Below are 14,219 nucleotides of genomic sequence, written 5' to 3'. Positions count from 1 at the left end.
CTCTGTTGACTTACACACTGTTTTTTTAACTTTTCTGCAGTTTGGCTCTAATTTGGCTAATTTTTCATTCATTTACCATGTGCAAGTCTATTTAAATGTTTTCAGTTAGTGAATGCCTTTAAGCCAAATAGGCATTTTAAGTTGCTCCACTTGCACTGTTGATCAGGTGCCTATGGTTGTACTACTAGCTCTTTAATTCTCTGGAATGACATAGATGTTCTTTCCACATGTCTGACAATGATTGGTGTAAAATTAATGAAAAAGTTAACTACATCACTTTGCCATTTTCTTGGTTCTTGATAGGCATGCAGCTAATGATCTTCTCTGATGGAATGCAAATCACAATAAAGACAACCCAGGACTGATTAGTGGCGAGAATCCTATATCAGACAAGAAAAGAACAACATTCCTCTCTATTTGGTCCAGCAACTGGTCTCCACAGATCCCAGCCATTTACACACGGTCGTTAAAAGAAAAGGGGATGCTACACAGTGATAAACATGGCCCTGTCCTAACTGTTTTGAGATGTGCTGCTGTCATTACTTTCAAGATGAGCTGATTTTTCTTGAAATAGTAAAACGTCTTTTTTGTTCTATTGTGTATAATTATTGGTTCGTAAGATTTAAATTCATAGCATTCTGTTTATTATTTACATTTTAAACAGCGCCAAATTTTTTTGCAGTCAGGGTTGAACGTTTACTCATAGGATAGGTGCCAGGACATATATTGTCTCCTAGAACATTGGCTGTCTGTTAGAAAGGCCTAAATTGATGTTGCTGCAGAGATCACTGTTTGATGTTAGTAATGCTGTGCTTCAGACAACTGTCTTGTCTCCTTCCGTTTACTCTGTGCACCTCAGATTTCCAATATAACTTGGAGTCATGCCACCTACAGTTTTTAAACACTACAAGAAGGATTGGTTGTCCACTAAAAAGTCAGAAGGGGTTGACCAGCAGTAAAGGTGTAGGCAAGCGGATTGACAGATTTGTGCTTAATAACAAAATCTGGATATTTTAGTCAACTTCAGTTTAGTTTATTAAAATAGAGCCAATTCACAATAAGAATCTTCTCTGACAACATTAAAGAGAAAGTAAACAAGTTCAATATAAGTCTGATTAGATTCATAGAACAGGAAGCTGGAGTTCTTCTACCAGCCTTTAGTGGTGAGTGTTGTCTACTGTACTGTGCCAGGGGAGCAGTCTCAGTGTTAGAGATGCAAAAAGGATCAATAAACTTTCTCACCAGGCTAGAGCCATCATTATGAGAGAATAAGAGAACACTAACCAAACTGCTCTTGGACAATCCATTCTGCCCCCTCCAATGACTCATTGCAGAGAGAGTGGGACTCGTTTCAAGCAGACCAATTCAGCTCTGTTGTCAATTACAATGTAGGAAATCATTCTTACTGTTTACATAAAGACCATGTTCAACAGCTCTCCTCTGCATGACCACACTGAGCTGATCACACTATGCCACTGTAGCTTAACATACTACTTTTCTTTGTCAAACATGTACTTATAAATTGTATTCATTATTTTTACCTGGATTATATTTGCTACTCAGCAATCTATAATAATCAACAGCAACCTGTTCACAAAAATAAAACAATCACTGAATAAATGTGAGAAGACTGAAAACTATATTGTTCTTTGTTAGGAAGTTAAACTTAACTGTTTTTCATCACTTTTATGACATGGTAAAACTTTAACTTTATGTCACCCAACCTATAATACTAAAATCTATTTAATAATAGAAATATATTAGAATCAACTTACACACTAAACCATATCAGTGCAAGTGACATTGAGGTAACCATTCTGTCTCTTCAAGCAAGACTGTGGGTTGTCAATCAACATCAGCCGACATGTACCACCAAATGTGTCAGAGCGAAACACTGCTGTGGAGTCGCAAAACAGAATGCTTTTAATGTCTAACCTTGTGTTAAAGTACATTGTAATGATTTTATGATTTCACATTATAATGTACTCTGGTAGGAAACTGACGGCTTTGCTTTGCGGTAAGACGTATTGTATCACTTCCTGTTGCTTTGTGTGTGCACTGTGACAGTTCTCGCTCCTCTTTAACTACTAATAATCACCTTATTTCTCCCTATAATTTACACATCTTGCATAGTTAACTCTATCCCATACTTGTTATATTCTAACGCTCACTCTTACAGACTTACAGTCTTTATTTTTCACTTTTTAGCGGTGTGTCTGGTTCTCTAGCTTAGCATGGCTACCAGTTCTCTTCCTCTATCTCCTGCTTTCACCTGCTCCGTGTGTCAGATGTTTAGTTACTCCTCTGCCTCCTTTAGTGGTAATGGTACATGTAACAAATGTAGTCTTTTTGTAGTTTTGGAGGTAAGGTTATCTGAATTGGAAGCTCGGCTCTGCACTGTTGAAAACCACCCGATAGCGAGCCAGGCCCCTTTAGTCAGTGTGGCGCCACCTAGCGTAGCTAGCTCTGTTAGTCGTCCCCGAGCAGATCCCGAGCAGCCGGGACTTAAGAGTGGCTGGGTGACTGTCAGGAAGAGGAGTCATAGTCCTAAAGTCAAGCCCTGGGTTCACCATCAACCTGTCCACGTTTCAAATAGATTTTCTCCACTCAGCGACACACCCGCTGAGGAGAAAACCCTGGTAATTGGCAGCTCTATAGTCAGAAACGTGGCATTAGCGACACCAGCGACCATAGTCAAATGCATTCCAGGGGCCAGAGCGGGCGACATAGAATCCTATTTAAAACTGCTGGCTAAGGATAAGCGTAAATACGGTAAAATAGTTATTCACGTCGGCGGTAATGACACCCGGTTACGCCAATCGGAGGTCACTAAAATTAATGTTGCATCGGTGTGTAATTTTGCCAAAACAATATAGGACCCCGTAGTTTTCTCTGGACCCCTGCCAAATCTGACCAGTGATGACATGTTTAGCCGCATGTCCTCATTCAGTCGTGGTGTCCAGCAAACATGGGCTTCATAGATAACTGGCAATCATTCTGTAGAAAACCTGGTCTGATGAGGAGAGACGGCATCTATCCCACTTTGGAAGGAGCGGCTCTCATTTCTAGAAATATGGACGAATTTATTAGTCATCCAAAAACATGACAACATCTCCCTTTTAAGTCTCTGTTAGTGAATGATTTGATCTGTGATCATCTTATTGATATATTTTGTCTTACAGAAACCTGGCTGCAGCAGGAGGATCATGTTAGCATTAATGAATCAACTCCCTCTGACTATTTAAATGTTCATGTTCCTCGAACCACAGGCAGAGGAGGAGGAGTGGCAGCTATCTTCAGATCAGGGTTACTAATCAGTCCTAGACCCAAGATTAGTTTTAGCTCTTTTGAATCTCTGATTCTCAGTTTTTCCCACCCAAAGTGGAAATCACAAAAACCTCTTGTGTTTGTTGTTGTGTATCGTCCACCTGGCCCTTATTCTGAGTTTCTATCTGAATTCTCAGAGTTTTTATCCCAGTTAGTGCTGAGTACAGATAAAGTCATTGTAGTGGGTGACTTTAATATTCATGTAGATGTTGAAAATGACAGCCTAAATATTAACTTTAATTCTATATTAGACTCTATTGGATTTTCTCAAAGTGTTCACAGACCTACTCACTGCCTTAATCATACCCTTGACCTTGTGCTGACTTATGGCATTGAGAGTGAACAGTTAACAGTGTTCCCTCATAACCCTGTCTTGTCTGACCATTTTTTAATAACTTTTGAATTTACATTACTTGACTACACGGTTTCTGAGAAGAATTCTACATATAGAAGGTGTCTGTCAGAGAATGCTGTAACCAGATTTAAAGAGTTGATTTCATCATCCTTTTCTTCACTGCCATGTGCTGATATGACAGAGGACGGCTACCTAAATTTTACTCCAGTAGAACTTGACTCTCTTGTTGACAGCACTATAGTTTCAATGCGTACAATGTTGCCCCTCTGAAAAGGAAGGTAATCAGTCAGAAGAGGTTGGCTCCTTGGTATAATTCACAGCTCCTTTAAAGCAGACAGCAAGAAAGCTGGAGAGACAGTGGCGTTCCTCTAATTTAGAACTCTCAATTAGTCTGGAACGATAGTTTAATAACGTATAAGAAAGCACTTCGTAAAACTAGAACAGCTTATTATTCATTATTGATAGAAGAGAATAAGAATAATCCCAGGTTTCTTTTCAGCACTGTTGCCAGGCTGACAAAGAGTCTGAGCTCTGTTGAGCCATGTATTCCTTTAACTCTCAGCAGTGATGATTTCATGAGATTCTTCATCAATAAAATTGTTTCTATCAGAGAGAAGATTAATGGAATCCTTCCCATTATTATCACTGATGTATCATCAAGTAGAGGAGCTTTAGAAGTATCTTTCGAACCTGAATTGTATTTAGACAGCTTCTGTCCAGTTGATCTTTCTGAGCTAACAACAGCAATAGTCTCTTCTAAACCATCAACTTGTATGTTAGACCCAATCCCAACCAGACTTTTCAAGGAGGTTTTCCCCTTAATTGACACTTCCATTTTGGATTTGATCAATCGGTCTTTGTTGATAGGATATGTACCTCAGACTTTTAAGGTTGCTGTAATTAAACCTTTACTTAAAAAACCTACTCTTGATTCAGAAGTGTTGGCTAATTATCGACCTATATCCAATCTCCCTTTTTTGTCTAAAGTTCTTGAAAAAATAGTTGCAGTTCAACCTCGTGATCATTTACACATAAATAATCTGTTTGAAGAGTTTCAGTCAGGATTCAGAGTGCATCATAGCACAGAAACAGCACTGGTGAAAGTTACCAATGATCTCCTGTTAGCTTCTGATAGCGGACTTGTTTCTGTGCTTGTCCTGTTGGATCTCAGTGCTGCATTTGATACGATCGATCACAGCATTCTGTTACAGAGACTTGAACATGTTATTGGGATTAAAGGAACTGCATTAGGCTGGTTTAAGTAATATTTATCTGATAGATTCCAGTTTGTTCTTGTAAATGAAGAATCTTCCTCACACGTTGGAGTAAGTCATAGAGTTCCTCAGGGTTCTGTGCTTGGACCGATTCTTTTTACTTTGTACATGTTTCCATTAGGTAACATTATCAGACAGCATGGCATAAATTTCCAATTGTTATGCTGATGATACTCAACTGTACTTATCTATGAAACCAGATGAAACCTACAGGTTGGTCAGGCTACAAGCCTGTCTTAAAGACATAAAGACCTGGATGACTCAGAACTGTCTGCTTTTAAATTCAGACAAAACTGAAGTCGTTATCTTTGGACCTGAGCGCTTCAGAAAGAAATTGTCCAGTTATATAGTTACTCTAGATGGTATTTCCTTGGCTTCTAGTTCTACAGTGAGGAACCTTGGAGTTATTTTTGACCAGAATTTATCATTTGACGCACATATAAAACTGGTTTCTAGGACTGCCTTCTTTCACCTTCGTAATATTGCTAAAATCAGGAACATCCTGTCTCAGGGTGATGCAGAGAAACTAGTTCATGCATTTGTTACTTCAAGATTGGACTACTGTAATTCCTTATTATTGGGCTGTCCCACATATTCTCTGAAAAGCCTCCAGCTGATCCAAAATGCTGCAGCCAGAGTTCTGATGAGAACTAACAGGAGAGATCATGTTTCTCCAGTTTTAGCTTCTCTTCATTGGCTCCCTGTTAAATTCAGAATAGAATTTAAGATTCTTCTCCTCACATATAAAGCTCTTAATGACCAAGCTCCATCATATCTTAAAGATTTAATTGTAAGATATTTTCCTAACAGAGCACTTCGCTCCCAAACTGCAGGTTTACTTGTTGTTCCCAGAGTTTCTAAAAGTAGAATGGGAGGTAGAGCCTTCAGTTATCAGGCCCCTCTCTTGTGGAATAAGCTGCCAGTAAATGTCCGGGAAGCAGACACCCTTTCCACTTTTAAGATTAGGCTTAAAACTTTTCTTTTCGATAAAGCTTATAGTTAGGGATGGCTCAGGTAATCCTGAAACATCCCATAGTTAAGCTGCTATAGGCTTAGACTGCTGGGGGACCTCATCTGTCACACCTTTCCTCACTTTGCTCTCTTTTTCCCCCTGTTTAATTTCACAATTGATTTTATGTACATGTGACATTATTGTGATTATTAACCTATGTTTCCCTGTTCCAACAGATATCCTTTGAATGGCGTTATGGTGTTTTTCCCCCCTCTTTTCCCTCTTTTCTGTCTTCTCAAACCCCAGCTGGTCGAGGCGGATGGCCACCCTTCCTGAGTCTGGTTCTTCCAGAGGTTTCTTCCTGTTAAAAGGGAGTCGTTCCTTTCCACAGTTGCCACAGGCACGCTCAGGACGGGAGATTGGACTGAAGACACATTTCGGTGCAATCTGTTTGTTTCCTTAGCTAGGATATTAATTTTTTGAATTGGCTCTATATGAATTAATTGGATTATGATTACAATGAATTGAATTCCAATTGGCTTGAATTGGACTATATTACTTAAGTGCCTTGAGATGACAATTGTTGTAATCTGGCGCTATATAAATAAAATTGAATTGAATTTAATTGAATCATGTTTCTCCAGTTTTAGCTTCTCTTCAATGGCTTCCTGTTAAATTCAGAATAGAATTTAAGATTCTTCTCCTCACATATAAAGTTCTTAATGACCGAGCTCCATCATATCTTAAAGATCTAATTGTAAGATATTTTCCTAACAGAGCACTTCGCTCCCAAACTGCAGGTTTACTTGTTGTTCCCAGAGTTTCTAAAAGTAGAATGGGAGGTAGAGCCTTCAGTTATCAGGCCCCTCTCTTGTGGAATAAGCTGCCAGTAAATGTCCAGGAAGCAGACACCCTTTCCACTTTTAAGATTAGGCTTAAAACTTTCCTTTTTGATAAAGCTTATAGTTAGGGATGGCTCAGGTAATCCTGAAACATCCCATAGTTAAGCTGCTATAGGCTTAGACTGCTGGGGGACCTCATCTGTCACATCTTTCCTCACTTTGCTCTCTTTTCCCCCCCGTTTAATTTCACAATTGATTTTATGTACATGTGACATTATTGTGGTCATTAACTTGTGTTTCCCTGTTCCAACAGGTATCCTTTGAATGGTGTTATGGTGTTTTTCCCCCCTCTTTTCCCTCTTCTCTGTCTTCTCAAACCCCAGCTGGTCGAGGCGGATGGCCACCCTTCCTGAGTCTGGTTCTGCCAGAGGTTTCTTCCTGTTAAAAGGGAGTCGTTCCTTTCCACAGTTGCCACAGGCACGCTCAGGACGGGAGATTGGACTGAAGACACATTTCGGTGCAATCTGTTTGTTTCCTTAGCTAGGATATTAATTTTTTGAATTGGCTCTATATGAATTAATTGGATTATGATTACAATGAATTGAATTCCAATTGGCTTGAATTGGACTATATTACTTAAGTGCCTTGAGATGACAATTGTTGTAATCTGGCGCTATATAAATAAAATTGAATTGAATTTAATTGAATCATGTTTCTCCAGTTTTAGCTTCTCTTCAATGGCTTCCTGTTAAATTCAGAATAGAATTTAAGATTCTTCTCCTCACATATAAAGTTCTTAATGACCGAGCTCCATCATATCTTAAAGATCTAATTGTAAGATATTTTCCTAACAGAGCACTTCGCTCCCAAACTGCAGGTTTACTTGTTGTTCCCAGAGTTTCTAAAAGTAGAATGGGAGGTAGAGCCTTCAGTTATCAGGCCCCTCTCTTGTGGAATAAGCTGCCAGTAAATGTCCAGGAAGCAGACACCCTTTCCACTTTTAAGATTAGGCTTAAAACTTTCCTTTTTGATAAAGCTTATAGTTAGGGATGGCTCAGGTAATCCTGAAACATCCCATAGTTAAGCTGCTATAGGCTTAGACTGCTGGGGGACCTCATCTGTCACATCTTTCCTCACTTTGCTCTCTTTTCCCCCCCGTTTAATTTCACAATTGATTTTATGTACATGTGACATTATTGTGGTCATTAACTTGTGTTTCCCTGTTCCAACAGGTATCCTTTGAATGGTGTTATGGTGTTTTCCCCCCTCTTTTCCTTCTTCTCTGTCTTCTCAAACCCCAGCTGGTCGAGGCGGATGGCCACCCTTCCTGAGTCTGGTTCTGCCAGAGGTTTCTTCCTGTTAAAAGGGAGTCGTTCCTTTCCACAGTCGCCTCAGGCACGCTCAGGACGGGAGATTGGACTGAAGACAAGTTTCGGTGCAATCTGTTGGTTTCCTTAGCTAGGATATTAATTTTTTTAATTGGCTCTATATGAATTAATTGGATTATGATTACAATGAATTGAATTCCAATTGGCTTGAATTGGACTATATTACTTAAGTGCCTTGAGATGACAATTGTTGTAATCTGGCGCTATATAAATAAAATTGAATTGAATTGAATTGACATATTTAGTACAGTATAAGTGATGGTCTGATGGTGTTGGATTTATTACTCAAGATAAATTAAAGAGGGTTTTTAAAACACATCCTTAAGATTGACAACAGGAATATCAAAGAGCAGTTTAACAGTTATTTGAAAACATAAAAACATTTATTAGCAGCTAAAAGATAGAAGAGGAAGGTGAATCATCAGAGAGAAATACAATAGGAAAGCACTGAAAGAAAGACAAACGAAAATCCCAGCAGAAAAAGAAAAAAACCCAATGTGGAATATAATTAATTCATGAAAAGACAAGATTACAAAGAATCCTTTCAAGTCAAGATTTTTTTAAAGCTTATGCTGGAGCAGGAGAGGCACTGACAAACAGGCATGCAACAAGCGGATACAGTTAAGAAGCCACAGACTTGTACCATAGACTTTACAGTTAGCCCATTAGCTGACTGGAGAAAAAAAGACAATTTTAATAGTTTCTTAATATCACGTTGATTCTGTTGTGTGCAACTCATGGTGGCACTATTAAAGTCATATTCATAGAAAAGTAATTGTATCCACATAAATATACAATTTAATCAGAAATTCTCTCAAGATGTGTACACTTCACTTAAATGAAAGAAGAAATATATACAAATAAAAAATGCATACATTCCAGTTTTTTTAATGGTAGATTTTTACGTTACAAAATGTACGATTCTTCACAATGTGGGGTGGCTGCCCACTTCAAATATTTTACCTTTTCACTCACTGTTTTATAGTACATTCCATTTACTTTGGAAACTGGAGCTAGGAATTATTCTCCATTTTAGTTAATAAGTTAAAAAAAAACAATGTTATTACAAAGCAAACAGTTGATAGATTGCATTACGCAACATTTTGCGCCTTTAGCTTACTGATTTTTTTTTTCTGCTTCATGGCTCAATATAATTTCTTTGCAGTGTTCTGCTTTTGTTTTTGGGAAACTGATGTTTTGATTTTAAAGCACCGTTTTCACATTTGGAATCAATTATACCTGTCCTTGCACATTAATATAAGGTTTACTGAGTGCACATGGTTATTTGTCTGTGAGGCCCTGTGATGAACTGGCCTACTCCGGGGTGTGCCCAGCCTCTCACTCAATGACAGCTGGGATAAGCTCCAGCCCCCCGGTGACCCTGAATTGGATTAAGCTGGTATAGAAAGTGGATAGATGGATGACAGGTTAATGGACCATTCAGATCTTTGTCTGTACTTAATTGAAGGCAATAACCTAATTCTTTAACTGCAATTATTTTGTCAAGTTTACTTCTGGGGAAGAATGACGGACAACTTTAGCATATTGGAGTTCATAATATTATGCTTTATATTTTGCTTAAAACACCAGCTGCCATTGTGCTACAATAATGGAAGGAATGTTTAGTATTTTATGTTACATTTCTATTGAAAGAATCTCCTACACAGTTTTTAAGGAGTTTTGGACTCGCTCAGCTTTCTTGTCAATTAAGTATTGACTGCATGTAGCTGTGGGGAACAGAACATCAGTGTTAGAATTTGTATGGAGCTCATTGTTAATAATGTTTCATCTCATTAAAGATTTAACTTTGATGTACATCAATCTGAGACATTTGAAAGGAAAATTAAGGAAGTTTAAAGAGGAAAAAGGGAACATTATGAAAAGATGTAGTGTAACTTTGTTGAAGTGTGTGTGTGTGTGTGTATCTGTGAAACCATGCCTCAAAAGCTACTGTGTCCGCCATCAGTTGTCTAAACAAAAACAATATTCCAAAAGCATAAAACCATGTCTCTCCTGGTGCTGTCTTATCACTTGCAGGACAATAAAGACAATGAAACATTCTAAAGCGGTTGTAGATTTAAATATCAAGAACAACTGTTTGCAAAATCAAAGTTTCATGATATTTTTTACAGCTATCATGCTACTTGTGCTGCCACTGTTTTCTTACAACTCCTTCCTAACAACATCATTTGTTCTTATGTATAAAAATGTCTGAGTGATTGATTCTATGAAACCTTTCATGTGTCTCTGGCATGGAGCAGCAGGAGATATCACTGCTCAGCAGTGCATGCAAAGATATTTTTATCTTTATTTAAGTCAAACTTAACCTGGTCTCCAGGGGGCTGCTGGCTAATGAAGGGCATCATGGTGTTTCCCCCCCATAAGAAAAACAAGGGCTCTTTTGTTGACGAAAGCCTTTCCTTCTCACCAACATTGTGCTCCTTGTGTTTGTTAAATAACTTATGTCCATATGCAAACTGTCTACATCAGATGTCAACAGCGTTTAACACCACTGCGCTTGTGCTGTTATTTATGTTCAGCAAGTATGTGTAATGTTTGCAGCTCACTTTCACAGCTTGTCCGCCAAGAAGTCACTGTGATGTCTCCAACTGGCAGCATAAACCATGTGGCACAAACTATTTTGCATACATTATCATTGCTGTTGGACTTAGCGCTGTCGCACAGCAAGAATGCTCCCAGTTTGAATCTCTGTTGGGACCTTTCTGTGTGGAGTTTGCATGGTCGCCTCATGCCAGCATGTGTTTTTTGCATGTACTCCGGCTTGCTCACACTTTCCAAAAACATGTATATTAGGTTGATTGGTGACTTTACATCAATTGTGTGTCCCTGTGATGGACTGGCAACCTGTCCAGGGTGCACCCTTGCCTCTCACCTGTTGGCAGTGGGAAAAATCTCCTGCACCTTAAATAGGATGGCAAAATAATTAATCATAGCTTCTTTTTAATCATATTTCAAGCTTTCATTCAAATAGAGTTTGTGACATTTCTTGTTAATACATTCTTCTTTCTGCCTCTTTGTTGCCTTCATCTACAGAGTGTGAAGTCTTGAGTTTCACAGCTCCATCAGTAGAATTTTTCATCAGTCTCTACAACCTTTCTTTACATTAGGTGACTGCTACAGTGTTTCCTCCTCATCTTCAGCAGTTGTACTTGTATTTAGCACGGGCAGATTTTCCTTCAGGGAGATATCGTCCACTCGCTTTGGACCACTGTCCTCAGTTTCCTCAGGTATGGATGGATCTGAGTTGGTGATTACATACCCAGGGAGGGTTGCATGCACGTTGATAATAGGGGAACCAGAGCTTCGATAAGCACGACTCGAAGTGAGTGTGGTGGAGCGTGTTGAAGGCCCACCACCGGCCAGATGGGACTGACTGCTGGTGCTGTTGTTGTTAAGACCTACAACCACAGAGCCATAACGGTAGCGGCCACAGACCACTGGGCCCTCCCATTCAAAGGCCAGGTTCCAGCGTGTCCATGTCTTTTTTATTTCTGTCTGGACCTGTAAAGACGTGAGCAATAAAAGCTGAATAAAACAAGATTTATTACACGAGTGGATATAAAAGCATGCGCAAAGTGTTGCAATGCATACTATTAAAAAACAATGGCTGCTTTAGTGGTATTGGAAGACATTGTAAATGGTGCAAATGGAAGAAAGCGTGTTTTAAGAGACTGAGAGGATTTGCTGGCACATGATGAAAACTGGCTCATCAGCCGTTTTGAGGGCAATCCTCCTGGAACTGTGCGCAGAGCTGCGGCCGGCGCTGGAGCGCAACACAGCGAGGGTCCATGCGCTGCTTGTGCCACAAGAGACGTGCACACTGGGGTTTAAGCAACCGAGGCTTTCCAGAGGGAGCAGGCCAACCGATTGGAACTGTACCAGTCGACCCTGAGCCGAGCCATGCCAGCCGAGTGGGACGGAATTATCTGCATCTCAGCAGGTTTATCAAATTCCCACAATGCAGTTGAACAGGCCAACATTAAAGCGTAATTTGCAGCAAGAGCCGGTTTTCCTAATGTAATCGGAGCTATCGACTGCACACACATTGCTATAAAAGCACCATCACATGATGAATTTGTATATCAACTAGGAAACATTTTCATTCCATCAATGTACAGATCGTATGCGATACTTTGTGGGGGTGGCCTGGTTCAACGCACGATTCAAACATTCAGTAACAGAATTGTTGGGAACAGACTACAAGCTGGCACTGTGCGCGACGGGTGGCTTCTTGGTGAGTAACTTTATTGGTGTAATTGTCCTAATATTATTCCCCATGAAGTGCATTGAGCATGTGCGCAGAAAATTTCTATCCCGTCTTCACAGCATCATAGTTGGTTATTAAAGTTAGTAACTTGCTGTTTTTTTCTGGTTAAACAACAGCTTAAGATCTTTCTAACAAGCCCCTGATCGTCTCTGTGTGCAAATGTTAATAACCCCATGCATAAAGTGTGAAATGTCTTAATCAGCCTCACCTTTTCCCCGGCGCACTTCTGCACTAGTTACTGTATGAAGACGTTTGTTGTGAGTTACACAAATATAGGTATTTACCTTTAATCAGTCACCCACACTCCCACCACCCCTGAGAGAGCAGTGTCACCCACAGCTGTTCAAACAGGCTCCCCCGCCTGTTTTAGCCACACTTCGGTGGTGGGCAGCCAGTCTCCGCTTCACATCCACCTTGATATCGGACCACTTCTTTTTCACCTCTGCTTGTGTGAGCTTCTCAGACCCCACAGCATTAATGGCCTAACTCACGCTCTCCCACCCACTCCTGTTACGTTTTCTGCTTATATCGTAAGACAGCATGCCAAAGAGCACATTTTTGCGGGCCTCCGCTTCAGAAAGTAGCACCTCCATCTCGCTTTCCGTTAAGTTATTCTTTTTTCCCCGTCTTACTCATTCTTTTTTCTTTTTCTGATCGTGCAGCGAGAGGAATCGCAGGTGCAGGGCTAATTTAAATATGCTTTGCATATTTAAGAAGGGGCGTGGACAGGAAGGACTCGGTTACTCCGACATGTGCGCTCAATTCCATGTTGATTGGGATGTACCAACGAAATGTGCTTGGATTCATGCGTGCGCACACATTGATACATCCAGATATTTTTGTACGTTGGAGGGCATTTTGGTTTGAGTGTACGCCATGTTTCAGTAGGAAATTCACGCAAGTCTTAGTACATGAGGCCCCTGGTCATTACCAGATGACTTGATATTTAAACCTTAGACCTGAAAGACACTAAACTTAGTTTTTAAACAAGACTGTAAAATATCTAAGAAGATATTTGTCTTTAGTATGTGTTTATTTTCCACTCCCAAGTAGTGTGAGTAACAACACCAGTTACTTTACCCAAACAGGTTGTTGCTGCCTATGGTTTTTATTGGCAGTTTTAATGAGAAACATTCAATGCGGAACACCATATGGAGCTAAATGACAAAATGCATGAAACCCCCACAGACTGGTTGGCCCTTATAATGCCATTAATTTCTATTCTATCTTTACTTTTATCCTTCATGGAGCTCTGATATAACAGAAAACATAGCTCCTTTGCTATATCAAAACTCAGTCAATCCAGAAGCTTTACAAGTATCAAAGTGGGAGCTTCAGATGAGTAGTGCAAAATAGAAAAAAAAAGAAACATTTTACAAAGGTTTTCGTGAAGATGAAACTGTCCAAAATTGTTATAATGGATTATCCTTAGCCATTTCTAGTGATCATTTTAGCAAGCTAAGGTTCTGCTTCTGCTATATTTTGTTGTAAGCTTTTTCCCCCTGATCAATGTAATTTGAAAAGAAAAAAAAAAAAAGCTCACTCACCTCTCCGTTGCAGAAGCAATAAATGATGGACACAAAGAAGCCCTGAAAAGTAAAGATTGACACAAATCTTTGGAACTGAGATCACAGTCATCTATATCTTTTTCTTACCTGAGTATAGAACAAATGCTTATCAAATAATGAAGACTCCAAGTTGTAATTACTTTGCTTCTCATTGCTCTTATCTGATAAAAGAGCGGGAAACTGTTACCTCTGCTCCTTCTGTTCTGACCTGCTTCACTCTGTGCT

General features: G+C 39.6%; 1 protein-coding gene across 1 annotated transcript in view; it reads right to left on the bottom strand.

The window, feature by feature from the left end:
* Positions 1–10,885: 10,885 nt before the first annotated feature.
* The window catches only part of pth2ra (parathyroid hormone 2 receptor a), a gene marked incomplete at its 5' end in the record, with an annotated part of 62,274 nt that continues 58,940 nt past the window's right edge, over positions 10,886–14,219 (bottom strand). Inside the window, 2 exons of the mRNA XM_072397866.1 lie at positions 10,886–11,660; positions 13,974–14,015. Coding sequence (XP_072253967.1) covers positions 11,274–11,660; positions 13,974–14,015 — 429 coding nt within the window. The remainder of the gene's footprint in view (positions 11,661–13,973; positions 14,016–14,219) is intronic.

This window comes from Leuresthes tenuis, unplaced genomic scaffold (assembly GCF_036924035.1).
Source record: "Leuresthes tenuis unplaced genomic scaffold, fLeuTen1.0.hap1 SCAF_12, whole genome shotgun sequence".
Taxonomy (NCBI): Eukaryota; Metazoa; Chordata; class Actinopteri; order Atheriniformes; family Atherinopsidae; genus Leuresthes; species Leuresthes tenuis.
Note: the sequence above shows the minus strand (reverse complement) of the source record. Positions and strands in the feature narration are given on the sequence as shown.